The 16,313-nt window shown below is 38.6% G+C and overlaps 1 protein-coding gene across 6 annotated transcripts in view; it reads right to left on the bottom strand.

The window, feature by feature from the left end:
* Positions 1–16,313, bottom strand: part of CC2D2B (coiled-coil and C2 domain containing 2B) — a 95,766-nt gene that overhangs the window by 34,873 nt on the left and 44,580 nt on the right. For 5 of the 6 annotated variants that reach the window (XR_014826660.1, XR_014826661.1, XR_014826663.1 and 2 more), the window contains 7 exons: positions 14,560–14,710; positions 12,778–12,925; positions 8,940–9,078; positions 7,306–7,509; positions 4,992–5,084; positions 1,326–1,417; positions 106–276 (listed from right to left, as the gene is read on the bottom strand). Coding sequence is in view for 1 of the 6 variants with exons in the window: in XM_084994975.1 (XP_084851101.1) it covers positions 106–276; positions 1,326–1,417; positions 4,992–5,084; positions 7,306–7,509; positions 8,940–9,078; positions 12,778–12,925; positions 14,560–14,710 (998 nt within the window). In the remaining 5 variants the exon portion in view is untranslated. The remainder of the gene's footprint in view (positions 1–105; positions 277–1,325; positions 1,418–4,991; positions 5,085–7,305; positions 7,510–8,939; positions 9,079–12,777; positions 12,926–14,559; positions 14,711–16,313) is intronic. The other variant, XR_014826664.1, reaches the window with a different exon arrangement.

Raw genomic sequence — 16,313 nt, 5'->3', positions numbered from 1 at the left:
TGTGACCCTTAGCCTGGGAATTTCCATATGCTGTGGGTGCAGCCCTAAAAAGACCAAGAGAAAAAAAAAGATCTGCAACTCCAACAACTGACACAATTGCCTTACCTACTAACTACTGTTTTCCTTGTAGGAATATTATAAGCCCTCAGTATTCTGACAAGAATCTTAATATCTCCATCACAGATAGTCTGTGCTGCCACTTTTTTCCTTTCTTTCCTCTTAGGCTTCAACTTCCTTCGTCGTTCAAGAAGCTTACAAACTGCGTGTGTCAACTGGCTAAAGAGTAAAAAGTGATCAGTCACAAAGATACAAGATTAAGATTTGAAAGATATTGATTTTTAAATTAATTATTATAAATAAGCCATTATTCTGAACCACGTTCTCTCTGTTGTGGAGCAGAGACAGAGTTGTCTTAAACCCGAAGAAAGAATCTTTTTCTGAGCACAGAAGAGGTGATATGTTAAGAAAGAATGTGATTGCTCCATGTCCTTTGAGTACATGCCCCAAGAAGCAATAAGGGTGTGGAGAAGTAATTCCATGAAACGTCATGTTATTTCAAAGGACTGTTCGTTTTTCAGGAATCGCTCTCTTGCACAACTTTTCAATATGGTTATGAAACAGGAGTCAGTTACACGTGCTGCTAACTCTGGCAACACAAACCTATGGAATTACAGTTTTATGGTCACACCTGTTTTCCTCCAAAGACTGAAAATAAAACACAACAGATTTCAGCATCCTGAGATAATTAAAACCTTATTGTTAATACTAAGAATCTGCAAGTGGCCCCAGGGAGGTTTCCCAGAAACAGAGCATTCCTAGTTCCCGTTCCTATCTTTAAGTTTCACAGATAGGAGTGTATGAGAATTGAGTTACTTCAGCCAAAGGCTCCCCTAGCTGCTGCCTGTGGATGGCAGAACACCTTGTATAGCTGTATGGCTGAGGATTTGGTTTTGAAAGGGGAAGCTTATAGGCTTAGTTGTGTGGTGCCACCAGCAATGACTTCTCCAGTAGCAGACTCAGGACAGGAAAATTTTATGACAAAACTATGGGACAAAGGTATTTCTTTTATTTTTTTCTTGCCCTAAAAATTATCAAGAAGGAGAGGGTTAAAAACTCAAACATTATACAACTGAAAATAAATAGCATATAGATATGTACAAAATGAAATTTTAGATGACCAAATATGTCACTCGATTTCACTTTATGCTTTTTAACTGCATTTTTGATATTAACTTAATATAAAAATAGAGAACTTAGAGGACTTTGGAGGTATTAGCTTAAAGCTTTACATTTCAGGATTAAATAATAATAATTTTAGTATGTACCTTGCAGACACAATTTCTTCATAATCAGCCACAACATCTGATAAGTTAAATTTGCTAACTTTGACAATTCTTTTCACTATCAACCTTCTCATCTACAAAAAAATTTTAGAATTTAGAAAAATGCATAGTTTATATTTTAAGATTAAGTATATAAAATGCTACTGGTGTTATTATTTTTTAATTTTTGCAAGCAAGCAAGGAATAGGAAGGGGGATTAGATAAGTGAAAGTATGGTTCTGTTTGCTACCATTATCAAGATCATTCCTAATGCTCTCATTAATGCCCCCTCACCTCTTTTTCCACCTAAGTCACAGTATACACAGACAGAAACAGTCTTCACCAAAGGAGATGATTACACAGACAGAAACAGTCTTCACCAAAGGAGATGATTACAGTATGAATGTGTTTCTACAACTGCCACTTGTATGGACACAAATCTTGATACACAAACGCAAAGAAATGTGATCACATTTCTGTATTTCCTTTGAGTCCATCCTATGCTGACTTTAAGCTCTCATTCTGGCAGCTTGGTAAGATATTCAGTGCTTGAACAAAGCCATTCTCCTAAGCCCTTGCTACCTGCAGAATCCACAGACCTTGGTTCCTCGAAGGACTCTGAAATGCTTTTTAGTCTGAGGAGGTCTCTGCCTTCCTCCTCTAACTCTGCTACACAACAGGTTTAGACTTTTAGACATGAAACCAAGAAGAACGTGTCTGGAGGCAATTTTCTGCTTTCTGTCCTGCCGCAGATCATCCTGGAGATGATGCACAGTAGAGCCTAATGATCTGCTTAAATTAGATAGGAAAATGGGGTGGTAGGAGAATGGAAAAATATAGCTCCTAAGAATCGCCCTTCCAGATGGGCAACAAACTGTTTCCTTGAAGGTGAACCACACTCCTCTCCCATCTGACCCCATGACTGAGTTCGAGTGCTCTTGCTCCTTCACTCTCTCTTTTCCTCTTTCTGTCTCTCTCCCTCCTTCTCTCTCCCCATCTCTCTCTCTCTCTCCTTTGCTCCCTTGGCATTACAAAGACCGGGCTCCTTGCTGTTCTTCCCACAGGCCATGCACGTTCCTCCCTCACGGGTTTGACATGTGGTTCTATCATGTTCTTTGCCCCAAAAAAGCCATAGCTAGCTCCCTCAGCTCTTTTAGGTCTTTTGCTGAAGTGTTACCTTCTCAAGGGCTTTCCTTGATCACCTTATTTAAAATTGCACCCCACCCCCCTACACACGCATACACACACACATACTCTCTCTCACTCACTCCTGTCCTCTCTTCCTACTTTACTTTTCACAGCACATGTCACTCTCTAACATACAGTGTGTATTCATTATCTGACTTCCTCTATTAGAATGACATCTTCTAGGAGGCTGGAGATTTTAGTCTATTTTGTTTACTGCTGTAATTTCAATGTCTAGTATCATGCCTGATTCATAGCAAGTGCTCAATAAATATTTGAACCAATTAATGAAAGGGACACATGGAGGAGATGCACTGAATAATCTGCAAATATTTCAGCCAAACTTTGTCCAGCAATTCTTAAGACCGCTGGGACTTTACTGCTGCACTCCTGGCCTCAGCTACCACTGACCCCAGTGACATAGTCAAAAGGTTAATACACAAAACTCAGAGTCCCATGAGTTCCTCCCACAGCAGGATTTAAACACCTATGGCCCTATTGGGCCTCCAGTGTCAAATCAGTATTCTAGTACCTGTAATTAAAGTGATTACCCCTTGGAGTTTCGGTCGCAGTGCAGTGGAAACGAATCCAACTAGGATCCATGAGGTTGCAGGTTCGATCCCTGGCCTTGCTCAGTGGGTTAAGGATCTGGCGTTACTGTGGCTGTGGTGTAAGCCGGCCGCTGTAGCTCTGACTGGACCCCTCACCTGGGAACCTCCATATGCCGCAGGTGCAGCCCTAAAAAGACAAAAAAAAAAAAAAAGATTATCCCTTAAACTTGTACTTTTAAACTATCCTTAGACAGCAAATAAATCCTATAAGAAGCTGAAATGCAATCACCAGATTTTCTTAGGGAAAGCTCCTTCCCAGGATTCCTACATGAAGGTCAATCAAGTGTCCTCAGACCTGTGTTCTCTTACCACATTCCTGGTCCTCTGCTGCCCTCCCTTCTGGGCTTCCTTGTACACAAAAAAAGAAGAGAAGGGATGAGAAGGATATGTGTTCTCCTTTCGTGTAAGTAAGAGCACCTCCTTACTTCGTAAGCCATAAAGCTTATTATTAAATCATACATCAACTTTTTTAAAAAATATGGAGCTAGTAGTGTAGGAGGGGAAAGGGTGAGTGGGGAAAAACACTTGCCAGTCATAAAGAGGAGGTGCTCTTTCAGGCTATGATAGCTACAGAGGTCTGCATTTCTACCAACCCCTCACAGGAACAGAGTACAAACTAGCACAGCACTTGAGGTTTTATCTCATTTGCCCCTTACTTAAGAAGTAAAGCACAGCAGGTATTTTTTCCTGTCTGTTTTTGTTTGTTTTTGTTTTGGTTTGGTTTTTTATGGCCATACCTGTGGCATATAAAAGTTCCTAGGCCAGGGATTGAATCCGAGCCACAGCTGCAATCTATGCTGCAGCAACACCGGATCTTAACTCACTGTGCCATGCCAAGAATTGAACACACACTTCCGCATTTACCTGAGCCCCTGCAGCTGGATAAACCAACAGTGCTTTGGAAGGAACTCCTATTGTCTGTTCTTATAGAATAATAAAGTGGGACTCAGTGAACAGATTACTTATCCAAAGATGCACAGGGTGGTCAGAACAGTCTTCACGCACCTAACTAAGACCCTTCAGTTACACAGGTTGCTTCTCATGTGTCTCCATGAGGGATCTCTACATCTTTCCATGGCTCTCTACTTCTTTTCAAGTCACCCTAAAAGGCTGCTCTGGTACCCTATAGCGAAGGCTATAGATTCTACTCCTGTTGAAGTCTTAGAACCCTCCTCAGCCTGATGGTTTTGCCCTTACTTCATTAATTGCCCAAACATTTCTGAATGGAGGGCATTGTGCTGGCACTGTGGATCTATAGATAGGGTCCCTGCACTCCAGAAACTTGGAGTGGAGCCATGAGGGGTCAGTGGAAAGAAATCAGGAGTGAAATTCAGTGAGGGACTCCACCTCGAACCTGCCTTAGGCTTTGCTAGGGTGTTCGGTAAATATCTGACTTTGTATTGAAGCATTTGTCCTTCTCTAATATTTTCTGTCTTCTATTAGCTCCTCCATCCCTTTGCCTCCCTGAACTGCTGCGGTCTCTGGCATTATCAGTTATTAATCAAACTAGGGATTCAGACAAAATACTGGCATATTTCTCAAAGTGAACTTTTAGAGTCAAAAGGAGATGGAAAGTCTTTAATGTTCATGTTTTAAACAGAAAAACCTGATATATGCTTTAATAATGAGTTTTCTGTCAATTGAAGAAATCACTGCATCAATGTTTATCAACAATGTATATCTATAGATGGTCAGTAACTAACTCTGAAAAGAAAGTTTGAACAGAAGAGAAAAGCCCTCAGTGATCAGAAAGAGGTGATGAGTAAGCTGGTCTGTCCATCTGACTCTGGGAAGAGTACAGTGCTCTGCATCCAGCAGACTAGTTTCCACAAGAATAAGTTCAAATATATTGATAATATTATTTTGCTGTTACCTTTTTCAGAAAATTGGCAGAACTAATCCTTTGTGTGGTAATAGAATTCACATCCGACATGGATATATCCTTCTCTATTTCACTTTCAGATTCCTATAAAAACAGAGAATTAAATTAGTTTCAATTCTTGAATGTAACAGAGCTTAGATATTAACTACAAAACCTATTCTATGAATAGTTTGTATAGCACAAGGAAAGTTAGCAAAGCCCCTGGTTTCAAAAGCAGAAACTGTTCCTTTTTTAAAAAAAATGATGTTATATCCCCAATTACGCTGAGCATCGTGCTTTGCCCATAGTAGTTTATGGAACTGTAGAAGTGAATTCAATCATTAAGAGAAGTAGGGGGAAACAATAACTTTTCTGCTTTTCTACGTCAAAGCCTTCTCTCTGCAGTTTACTAACTGAAATTCCTGAAGGCTCAAAATAGATTAATCATAATTAAAATGGTGAAAAGTTCAGAATTTGTAAGCACGAGCCACCCATTCTTCTTGCTTGGTCTTGCAGTATAATCCATTTTCTGCTAATAAAAAAAAAAAAATTTGAGTAATGCTTTCCAAAGCCAAATATCAATTGGTCTATTTGTGAATATACATATTTCTACTCAAGAATTATCTGCAGATCTTTATATGACTTAGTCATATGTGCTGACTGGTAGTGCCATGACATTGTCATTAAAAGATCATTAATTTGTATTTCCTCTTTTACCTCTGGGCCACACCAAAAGAGATTCTCAGACAATCCACTTGGCTTAGGCACAAGTGTTCCCACTACTACTTGAGTTTTAAATGTAATGAGTCCTGTATAGTTTTGTTTAAGTCTTCTCTGAATTAGGGTATAAAGCTAAAGGATGGCTCAGTGCAACAAGAACAAACAACAACAAGAACAAACATACAAATTTTAAAAAATAACTTTTACTATTCTTAATATTAAGTGGCTAACTGCAATTTCCCTCAATCCAGAACAAAATGAAAACAAATATCAAAGAGTTCATTCTTTTTTTCTTATTAATCAATATTAATTCACCAGAGTTAAACCAATAAACTTATTACGGGAGTTCCTGTCGTGGCAAAGCAGAAACGAATCCGACTAGGAACCATAAGGTTGTGGGTTCAATCCCTGGCCTCGATCAGTGGGTTAAGGATCTCGTGTTGGTGTGGCTGTGGTGTAGGCTGGCAGCCATAGCTTTGAATGGACCCCTAGCCTGGGAACCTCCATATGCCATGGGTGTGGCCCTAAAAAGCAAAAATAAGTTAATTAATTAATTTAATTTAATTAAAAATAAACCTATTATAACCTATTTTAGTATAAGGCATTCACTCTTTCTGACTCATAAGATATATAAACTCTGATATCCTTCATTCAAATCTGGTATCTTTATCTAAGTTCACTGATATTGCCCTACAGTGGTAATTTTACTGCATAGGTATTTTCCTGTTTTTTGGTTTTGTTTTGTTTTGTTTTGTTTTTTCTGGGCATGGGGCTGTTCTGGCCAGGGGTGGAACCCCCACGGCAGCAGTGACAATGCCAAATCCTTAACCTCTAAGGCCACCAGGGAACTCCTACACAGGCATTTTTTTTAAAAAGAGAATATTAGTTTCTTTTTGAACCATCTCTTAGCAAGTTCAAGTGCTGGTAGGATTAGTACAATTGGTTATTTCTACAGGAATAACCTCTTATAATTCTGCTCTCTTGACTAGTGGTGTGCTGCTAATGTTTATCAGCCAACTCTGGGAGGGGTAGGGAAAGCCCCAAGTTGTAGCATTTGCTGATTTATGGTGTAAATACTCCCCCAGCAACACATTTAAAGCAATCAACATGAAATCACTGAAGGCGGCATTGGGAAGAGACCGGCACCACAGGTTTCCACCAGCTGGTGTCAGCACGTCACCACCACACAGGATAAGACTAATTTTTCCTTCTTTTCCCCCCATATTTTTTAAGTTTCTGAAATTGAGATGTGCTTTATATTCAAGAGTGAGTTTAATGTGGTAGTATTTCTCTCCTACTCCCAAAAGTTGCTTTTAAATTAGTGATGCATTTTACAATTAAAAAAACACAGTATTTACATGAATTTAGAATATACTTGAAGGATTCTGCCTGTGAGATAGATTGTCTGGGCAACAACTAAGTTGTAAAGTCAATAAGGACTTTCTGAAATTTGTAAGCTCTGTACCTTTTTAATGCCTAGAGAAAAGGGGAATATTTTTGTCTATACATTATCAGTTAAAAAAGAAAAGGAAATTGAGATAGATTTAAAGCAGTAAAACATGAAGCTTATCATAGAATAAGCTATATTCGAATAGAAACCAAGTACCTGGAAGACTAAATCTGGAATCTCTCTATCATAGAGGGGCATTGGCTGCGGAAGGAAAATATCTAGGTGACCTGCATTTCTAAGTTGCAACAGCTGGAAACGTTTACTCTTTTTCATTTCCTCTTCCGAAACAAAGTTAAATTCATCTTGCAACTGTTCAAGACGAAAATACTTCGGCATATCCTGCCCTTTGTGTTTTATGTACTGTAAAATGGAAACAGTATTGTCTTCACTTAAAATATTAATGTTTTAAAATTCAAGAATTTTCAAAACTGTAAGATGTGCGAATTGCAATATAAATAGGAAATAGAGCAACTGAACCTGTACAGAGACAGAATCTGCAAAAAAGACAGAATCCAGCTTATGTAGCTTCTCAACCTTTTCCTAGTCATGACTTAAATAGAAAATGAAAACATCTGTATTGCCCACTGGGTTAAAAGATGAGACTTTTTTGTGTCTGCTTGCCCTAAGAGTCAAGAGAGGATCAGTACTTCTTTCTTTTTTTTTTTTTTTTTTTTTTTTTTTTTTTTTTGTCTTTTTGCCATTTCTTGGGCCACTTCCATGGCATATGGAGGTTCCCAGGCGAGGGGTCCAATCGGAGCTGTAGCTGCCCGCCTACACCAGAACCACAGCAATGCAGGATCTGAGCCGCGTCTGCGACCTACACCACAGCTCACGGCAACGCCGCATCTTTAACCCACTGAGCAAGGCCAGGGATCGAACCCGCAACCTCATGGTTCCTAGTTGGATTCGTTAACCACTGCACCACGACGGGAACTCCAAGGATCAGTATTTCTATACACATGTAATCAATTCAGCAATCAGTTGGGAAGTTCTGATCTGAGGAAACTTAATTTCAGTAATCTATTTAGGCATTGCTTTATTCAATAAATGCAAATGTGAGTACATGGAATATGCAAGGAAAAGTGCTAGCTGCCATAAGAGAAATTTCCTAGCTGTAGTTCCACACACACACAAAAAGATAAAGTAAATGAATGAATAACTACAGTAAAAGGCAGAATGGTATTAGAGCCGTAACAGCTTATAAAAAGAAAAAAAGTTAACAGCAGGGTGAGGAAAGAAAAGCCCATATCTAACTGAGGTTACCAAGGAAGCATTTGCCAGACTTGCAGGGTGGGTAAGAGAGCTGCTATGGGTGCCCTTCTAAGCAGAGGGAATGACATGAAGAAAGTGTGAAGAAAGCATGTGTGGAGCACACAGAGCACTTCAGTTGGGTACAAGGAAGGGTAGGAGAAATGAAGAGATAATGGAGTCTTTGATGGAAGAAGTGTGTCTATAAATCTCCTTTATCATCCCCAGCATTTAATAATATGGCTGGTACGCAGCAGATGTACAACAGATGCCAGCCTGAAGGTTATTCTGCAGGATGTCCTGAAGGCTGCTAAACAGCAACAGAATACCAATCGTAAGGTCTAAAGTAGTAATTATTTCAGTTGCTGAATTTCTAATTGCCTTTACCATACCATAAGCTTCTTGAAAACTGTATCTGTGTTCAGATTTACCTTTAATGCCTCCTAGTGCCTAGAAAAATATACTGCAAACTGTGGAGCAATATGAGTGTAGAGCTTAAGAAACAGAATACATTTACAGTACAGATATTTGCTATCACTTACCATAATAAATTCCATTAAATCAGAATATTCTGGATTATTTGGGTCAATTCTGACTTCATTTGCCCATCTGAAAAGCTTCTGTGCATTAATAAGCCATGAAATTCCAGGAACACCTCTTGCATCTACATTCCTTAACACACTAACATAAAGAAAAATAGTTTGTGAATTTGTATATAATATGCACATTATAAATCTGTTATATGGGGTAAAATACTTTTTAAATCCAGTATTTAAGGATAAAACTTATCCATCCCTTGCATTTAAGGATAAACCAGAAGATTGAGATGTGATATCTTTCCTGGTTCTACTCACATTCTAACCTATATCATAGCATTCTAGGAAATGGCTACATTCTCCCCCCCCCCCAATTAAAAGAAAAATAAGCTTCTTAAATAAATAAATATTTATTTATAAATATTCATCTTTCCTATCTAAAATCCATACTATAAAAAGAATTTTTAGGCTATATCTTTACAGTTGAAACATCATATAGAGTATGTAATACAATTAACTGGGTAGTATGTGCCAGAAAAATATCTTTGGTTGGTTGTATGAGGCCATCTTCAGAAGTTAGAGAGCTATTAAAAGATGGCCCAGACTCATAGTACATCCTTAGTGACTTCAACTATAAGTCGAAGTGCAGAAGGAATTCAACCCAAAACAGTAAGGATTTCTTTTCAGCCATTAATTATCCAAGTTATTTAATCTCTCTCTTCAGAGATAATTTGTTTCATTATGTGGAATCAGAACAAATTGGATTAGAAGACTTCAAAGATCCTTTTCATAAAGTACCCAAGAAAACTTCTAGTCTATAAACTGGGATTCTTGAAATACAGCTCTTAGATTCAATAATGTCAGCCCAAACATGGAAACACATCTTATACCACTTTCCATCAGTATCTATTCATATTTTTATGATGAATCTTGGGAAGCTATTACTAACAAAGCCAATGCCTAGTATGACAGGATATAAGCAAAATTACAAATAGGTAAAGTCTGCGTATTCTTCTTTTCTTTAATTCCTATGTCTGCTCTCACATTTGAACTGTTTTAAAGTTTTTGTCATAAGAGATCTCTAGGTAGGTTAACACCATCATGTAACCAGTTTTCCTTCTCATGAGAAGATTCTTAGCCCAGGTCCCTTAGAGAACAAAGGCTGGGATAGGGTTTAAATGTCAATGAATAGATTAGGGAAAGAAATGTATCCCACTATAGCCTAAAAAAAAATTAGGTTGTAAAGTATATTTCAAGGTAGTCTTATTTCTGCCTCAAGGAAAGTAATAAAAGTTCAGAACATTTCCCGCCCTTGCTATGACTCCCTCAGCTGCCCCTATAGGTGTTTAGCTGTGGGCTATGGCAAAATTCCTCTGTCATCTGCACACCTTCCTTCACAACCGAATGCTAAGCAAGTAATACCATTCGGTGGCATTCAGTATACTCAGTGTTGTACAACCACCATCACTACCTATTTTCAGAATTTTTTTCACCATTCCAAAGAAAAATTCTGTGCCTGTTAAACAATACTCCCCATCTCTCCTTCCCCTTAGCCCCTGGCTTTGTTTCTATGAATTAAGCAAAAAAAAAAAAAAAAAAAAAAGAAAAGTTTTAAAGATACCAGGAAGAAAAGACACACTACCTACAAAATACCAGGATTAACAAGGATAGCAGACTTTTAAACAGCTATGATAAATCCCAGAAGAGAAAGCAATTGTAGCTTCAAAGTGCTTAGGGAAAATAAATATCAGCCTCAAATTTTATGTCAATCTAAACCATTATTCAAGAATGAGGAAAAAATAAATACATTTTTCAGATATACAAAGACTAAACTAGTTTTCTAGCCATGGAAACTAAACCATAAAACTAAATTTAGTTTCCATGATTAAACTAAAGCCATGATTTAATGATTTCGTTTCCATGAAAGCAATAAAATAAATCCAGAATGAAGGTTGTGAGAGATAAGCAATAAAATAAATCCAGCATGAAAGTTGTAAGAGATAAAAAATGAGGGCAGGAGTTCCTGTTGTGGTTCAGTAGTTTACAAACCCAACTAGTATCTGTGAGGCTGTGGCTTTGATCCCTGGCCTTGCTCAGTGGACTAAGGATCTGGTGTTGCCATGAGCTGTGGTGTAGGTCAAAGATGCTGCTTGGATCTGGCATTGCTGTGGCTGTGGCAGAGGCCAGCAGTTGCAGCTCTGATTCAACCCCTAGCCTGGGAACTTCCATGTGCTGCAGGTGCAACCCTAAAAAGCAAAAATAAAATAAAATAAAAAATTTAAACAAAATTTTAAAGAGGAAAACATAAAAGTCAATTAACCACGTCAGAAAATTTAACTAACTAGTGAGTGTAAGAAAAACTGTTTTACGTTTTTAAAATGTGTTAAATAAATCCTCTAAACAAGAATAACTGAGATTGGAGAGGTGTGCTTAATGTGGTATCAAAGCATTCTAAGATCTTCCTTTGGTTCACTGCTTTATCTTTAGCTCCATCAGCAGCTGCTGAATGAAATGAATGAGTGAATGAGTGAAACAGTGAATAAACAAATGTGTGCTTTCTGATCTCCTTTGGCTCCATGCTCTGACTCTCACGAGGCTTCTGGTGAAGGCACCCATCCCAGTTTCCTAGAACCACTGCTCCTCACCAGTCCTCGGGCTCCCACAGCTGTACAGGAGGAGAGCTTCTATAACTTCCCTCTCTGATCTCAGAGGCCCCAGCTGTAGTTTTACTTCTAGTTAACTTTAGAAAGGGAACTGAACTTTGAAAACCTCTCCTGCAATTCACCCTGTTGAAACCTGTCACCTGTCCTAATCTTGCAGGGAACTGCTTTCAAACTTTTGTAAACTTGAGTTCCCATGTAACTGGAACTGTGAAGTGCAGCATTACAGAAACCGTGGGAGAAGACACTTCAAGAAGCAGGACAAGGAGGAAAGAACATGGCCAGAGGTCCCCGGTAGCCTTCAGGAATAACTGGGTTGGGTTAGGAGGAAATGTGTGAATAAAAAGTGGAGACAATGTATGCAGACCAGCAGACCACCCATAGGAGGACTTGAGCAGAAAAAACAACCAGAGTTATTAGGGTTTAATCAAATGTTTGGATTTTTCTTTGTTTTAAAGCATAGATGGCTTCTTGGATACAAAAGACTTATAGCATAGGGAGATGAAAAGCTTGAAGAAAATATAAGAAAAGGATATAAATATGTCATCAGAATCCTAAAGGAGGCCAAGGAAAGTTCCAAATTACTTGTATAAAAGCCAGCTTTAAAGTAAGGAGAAACAACATCTGACTCCAAGATTTTACTCAAACATAGCACAATATGTAACCCAGCATTATCACTGTTTTAACAGCATTTTACTGTACTTCTAGTAACCTGGTTGTGGGTGTGGTCTAGAAATTAATCAGAATTCTTCTAGGAAGTCCTGGGATATGGATGAAATTTCTATGCCCAGCAATTTCTTCCAGCAAATTGATAGTACAAAAATGATTCTTTCATAAAACCAGAATGACTGGGAAATACAAAAGCAGTAGAAATAAAATCCTTGGGAGTCCTGGCCTTTGTCTACTATTTAAGGGCTATAGGACTGCCTCTCTCATCATCCATGTGGTTCTAATCCTAAGCATTCAAGAGAGAGATTCTCATACATATAAAGATACTTACTGCCTTAGTAGGGTGATTATAAATAAAATATATACATATTGTATATATTTAGAAATACAAATTTTAAAAAAACAACATCCAAGTAAACTAAACTGTTCCTAATGTTTTTAGAGGTTTCCCCTTTGTAGGTTTTGGATGATGCTTTGCTGAGGACTGGCATTTTTCAAGCAAAGAAGTTGATTACCTGCAGTAAGCAGATCTTAACGACTGTGACACAGGTGTCAGAGGAACACCGTTTTCATCTAAGGCCCATGATAGAGAATAGCTTAGTTTTCCTGATGTCAAAAGACAAAGTTCTTCTGTTCCATTTCCCTCAAGAAGAAAGGGCACATCTGTTTATAAAAGTTATTAAAAACATATGAATTTCTGAGCACATTAGAGTTTTTTTCCCCTGGCTTTTATTTATTTGTTTTTAATACTTAATGAATTTTATTACACTTATAGATGTACAACAATCATCACCACCAAATTTTAGAGTATGCCCATCCCAAACCCTCAGTGCATCCCCCTCCCCCAACCTGTCTCATTTGGAAACCATAAGTTTTGCAAAGTCTGTGAGGCAGTATCTGTTAAGTGTGGTTTCCCTGAAACACCAAGTTTTTGCTGACCGCAGGCTCTAATCTTACAACTCGACCCTCACCTCCCATCTAAGCTCCTTCAAGGCAGACTGCTTCAAACACACCACAAAGAGAGAGGAAAATATTCATCTGAACACAAAGAGATGAACATTTCTATTTTCCCTTTCTTTTGACTCAAAGTTTTTAAATCATTCTTTCTAGGAGTGGCTCTCAGCAAGGAAAAAACCACTGGCAGCAGAAAAAGAGATAGTTTTTGTCTCCTTTCCGACATTCTCGAGTTTTCTCCCTCTCCTCATTTTCTTTCTCAATCTCCAGAGAGCTTAATGCTGCTCCTGGAAACATCTGCCAAGTTCTCTGTGCTCCCTAAATTGTCACCCCAAGTCTTTTCTCCGGGGTCTCCACAATCCAACTTTCTGCTTCATCTGGACTCAGTCTAAGCAGACTACATTCCTCCCTCATTTTCTGTCCTTCACCAGTTCCTCTACCTACTTATTTTCTTCTCTCTCCTCTTTGTTCACTCATTCATATTTCCTTCCTTTTTCACGAGAGGGACAGAGCCATTGTAAGACCTCTAGGAAGATGAAGGAGAAGGGAGATGGAAGAGGCGGAGAATAGCAGCATCCTGTCAGACACGCTAACTTAAATTTAACTACATAAGGAGTAAAATCAATTGAAAAACACATAAGCAAAAGCATCCCTTCTTAAGTTCCCTTCATGGCTCAGTGGTTAACAAACCCGACTAGTATCCATGAAGACTCCAGATCCATCCCTGGCCTCGCTTAGTGGGTTAAGGATCCGGCGTTGCCATGAGCTGTGGTGTAGGTCGCAAACATGGCTTGGATCCTGTGTGGCTATAGCTGTGGCGTAGGTGGGCAGCTACAGCTCAGATTCAACCCCTAGCCTGGGAACCTCCATATGCTGAGGGTGCAGCCCTAAAAAGCAAAAAACAAAAACAAAAAAAAAGCATCCTTTCTTTCTTCTCTCCCTTTCTCTCTTTCTCTCTCCCTCTCTTCCTCCCTCGCCTGTTTAGTTCAAGGATGAACCAACATATCCTGGAGCATCTTTAGGCTTTACCAAAGGACAGGCAGAGGCAAAGCAGGCTACCCACCCAGGTCCAGAGCTCACATTCCAGAGAGCACAGTGCTCCTGTCTCAGGTGACCCAGGAAGAAAAAGCACAGGGGTTGACTCCAAATTCTAAATTTCCTAAAGATCTGGCTCAAGACTAAGTTTTAAGAAATTAGGTTAATGTCTAGAAGAAGAATTTAATTCATTTTTACCCTCATACTGTAAATATAGGATTTTTATTCATATAAATTGACCTAGAGTCACTTAGGATATAAAACTCATGAAGAAAATAGGAGGGAAGAAATGCTTTTAAAACACTTACTGCTTCCTACTTCTCCGTATGCAGGGATGACTAGCTCATCAGAACTAAACTCTACATATTCCAAAACAGTTTTGCTTTTCAGCTCTGTGTTGTTAGGTAAAGGTAAATATAGCTTTGCCAGTAAGCTTGTCCTTTTACTTATTTCATAAACCTAAATATAAAAGGAATGATTGATAACCCACAGAAAGTACAAAATAGGAGAAAAACTAAAATAATAAAGACCATCACTAACTTGATGCTTTTTAAAATACTAGAATGTAAAATAGGTATTGCTCATAACATTTGATCCACATGATCTTGAGAAAAATAGATAATCATTATGTGTTTAAAAGTATAATGCCTTTCACCGATTTCAAAGAAAATTAACAGAATGAAAGGATTACAAATATAATTCTGCCAATACAGTACCTGTAACACAACACCCAAATAACTTATTTTGGAGTAGCACGTTTAAGGTTCCTTATCTCATTTAAACCTGACAAAAATTATAGGAAGTAGGCTTTATTCTTTCCACTTATCCATTTATAAATGAAGAAATGGAGTCACTACATGAAACTATATTATTTTTTATTAAAAGTGATAGAAACCCAAGTTGAACCACTTAAGAAAAAGGGAGATTTGTTGGCTCATGGAATCCAAGGACTGGTTAAACAAGCTATGGGGCAGGGAGGGAGGAAAAGCCCCAGAAGAAGGAGTACAGGAGTTGTTGAGGAGAGTGCTCTAGATGTCCACTGGTACTGAACTCAGGTCTTCTGATTCTGTATGCCATGCTTTCTGCTACAAGCCCATCACTGCCATAACTACAAACCTAAGTTTTTTTCAATAGAAAAATCTTATTTTGACTTATACTGTGTTATCATTGCTTAGAGAAACAGTGCTATGTCCTCCAAGAAGAAGGAAATCAGGTTGGTAAATGCCCTTGAAAGAGAAGAAAGAATGTACCAATCAAAGGGATAGCTGATTAACCAAGAAAGCAGAAGATAAGGAAAGACAAAGTGGCAAACAGTTTTCTGCTCATCTGAAAACTGTTCCCATAAGAGTGAAAAGTCAATGCACTAGACCCACTGACAAAGGTGTCCCTAATACAGAAAGGTTTGTAGAGGCTAGCTAACGGACTTAAAGTATGTAGGTCTGAAAAAAAAAAAAATTCTGATTATAAACTGGCTACCTAAAAAGAGACAGTGAACTGATAAGCATACTCATATGTTGAACCGGCATTCTGATTTTACACATCATCCTCGGCCTCGTCAATTTGTGTAAGGTATTGTAGATGCATTCTCCCAGAATTGTCAAATCCAGTTTCTGAGACTGAGGAGCTGGAGGCTAGATCCTGGACAGAGCAAATGTAAAGGTAGAGAATCCCGCCTGGAATCTCCCAGGAAACAGACCTGTGCCCTAATGGCAGCTATCAGCACGACTGTGTGGCTGAGATGCAGTGTCAAGAATGAAAATGAAAAGAATGACATAATGCCATTTGCAGCAACATGGATGGAACTAGAGAATCTCATACTGAGTGAAATGAGCCAGAAAGACAAAGACAAATACCATACGCTATCACTTATAACTGGAATCTAATATCCGGCACAAACGAACATCTCCTCAGAAAAGAAAATCATGGACTTGGAAAATAGACTTGTGGCTGCCTGATGGGAGAGGGAGGGAGTGGGAGGGATCGGGAACTTGGGCTTATCAGACACAACTTAGAATAGATTTACAAGGAGATCCTGCTGAGTAGCTTTGAGAACTATGTCTAG

Source organism: Sus scrofa, chromosome 14 (genome assembly GCF_054392235.1).
Source record: "Sus scrofa isolate SSC_HxYL_T2T_F1_AM1 chromosome 14, Sscrofa_HxYL_maternal_Yorkshire_Landrace_v2.0, whole genome shotgun sequence".
NCBI lineage: Eukaryota > Metazoa > Chordata > Mammalia > Artiodactyla > Suidae > Sus > Sus scrofa.
The sequence above is the reverse complement of the archived record's forward strand: the minus strand, read 5'-3'. Positions and strand labels throughout refer to the sequence as shown.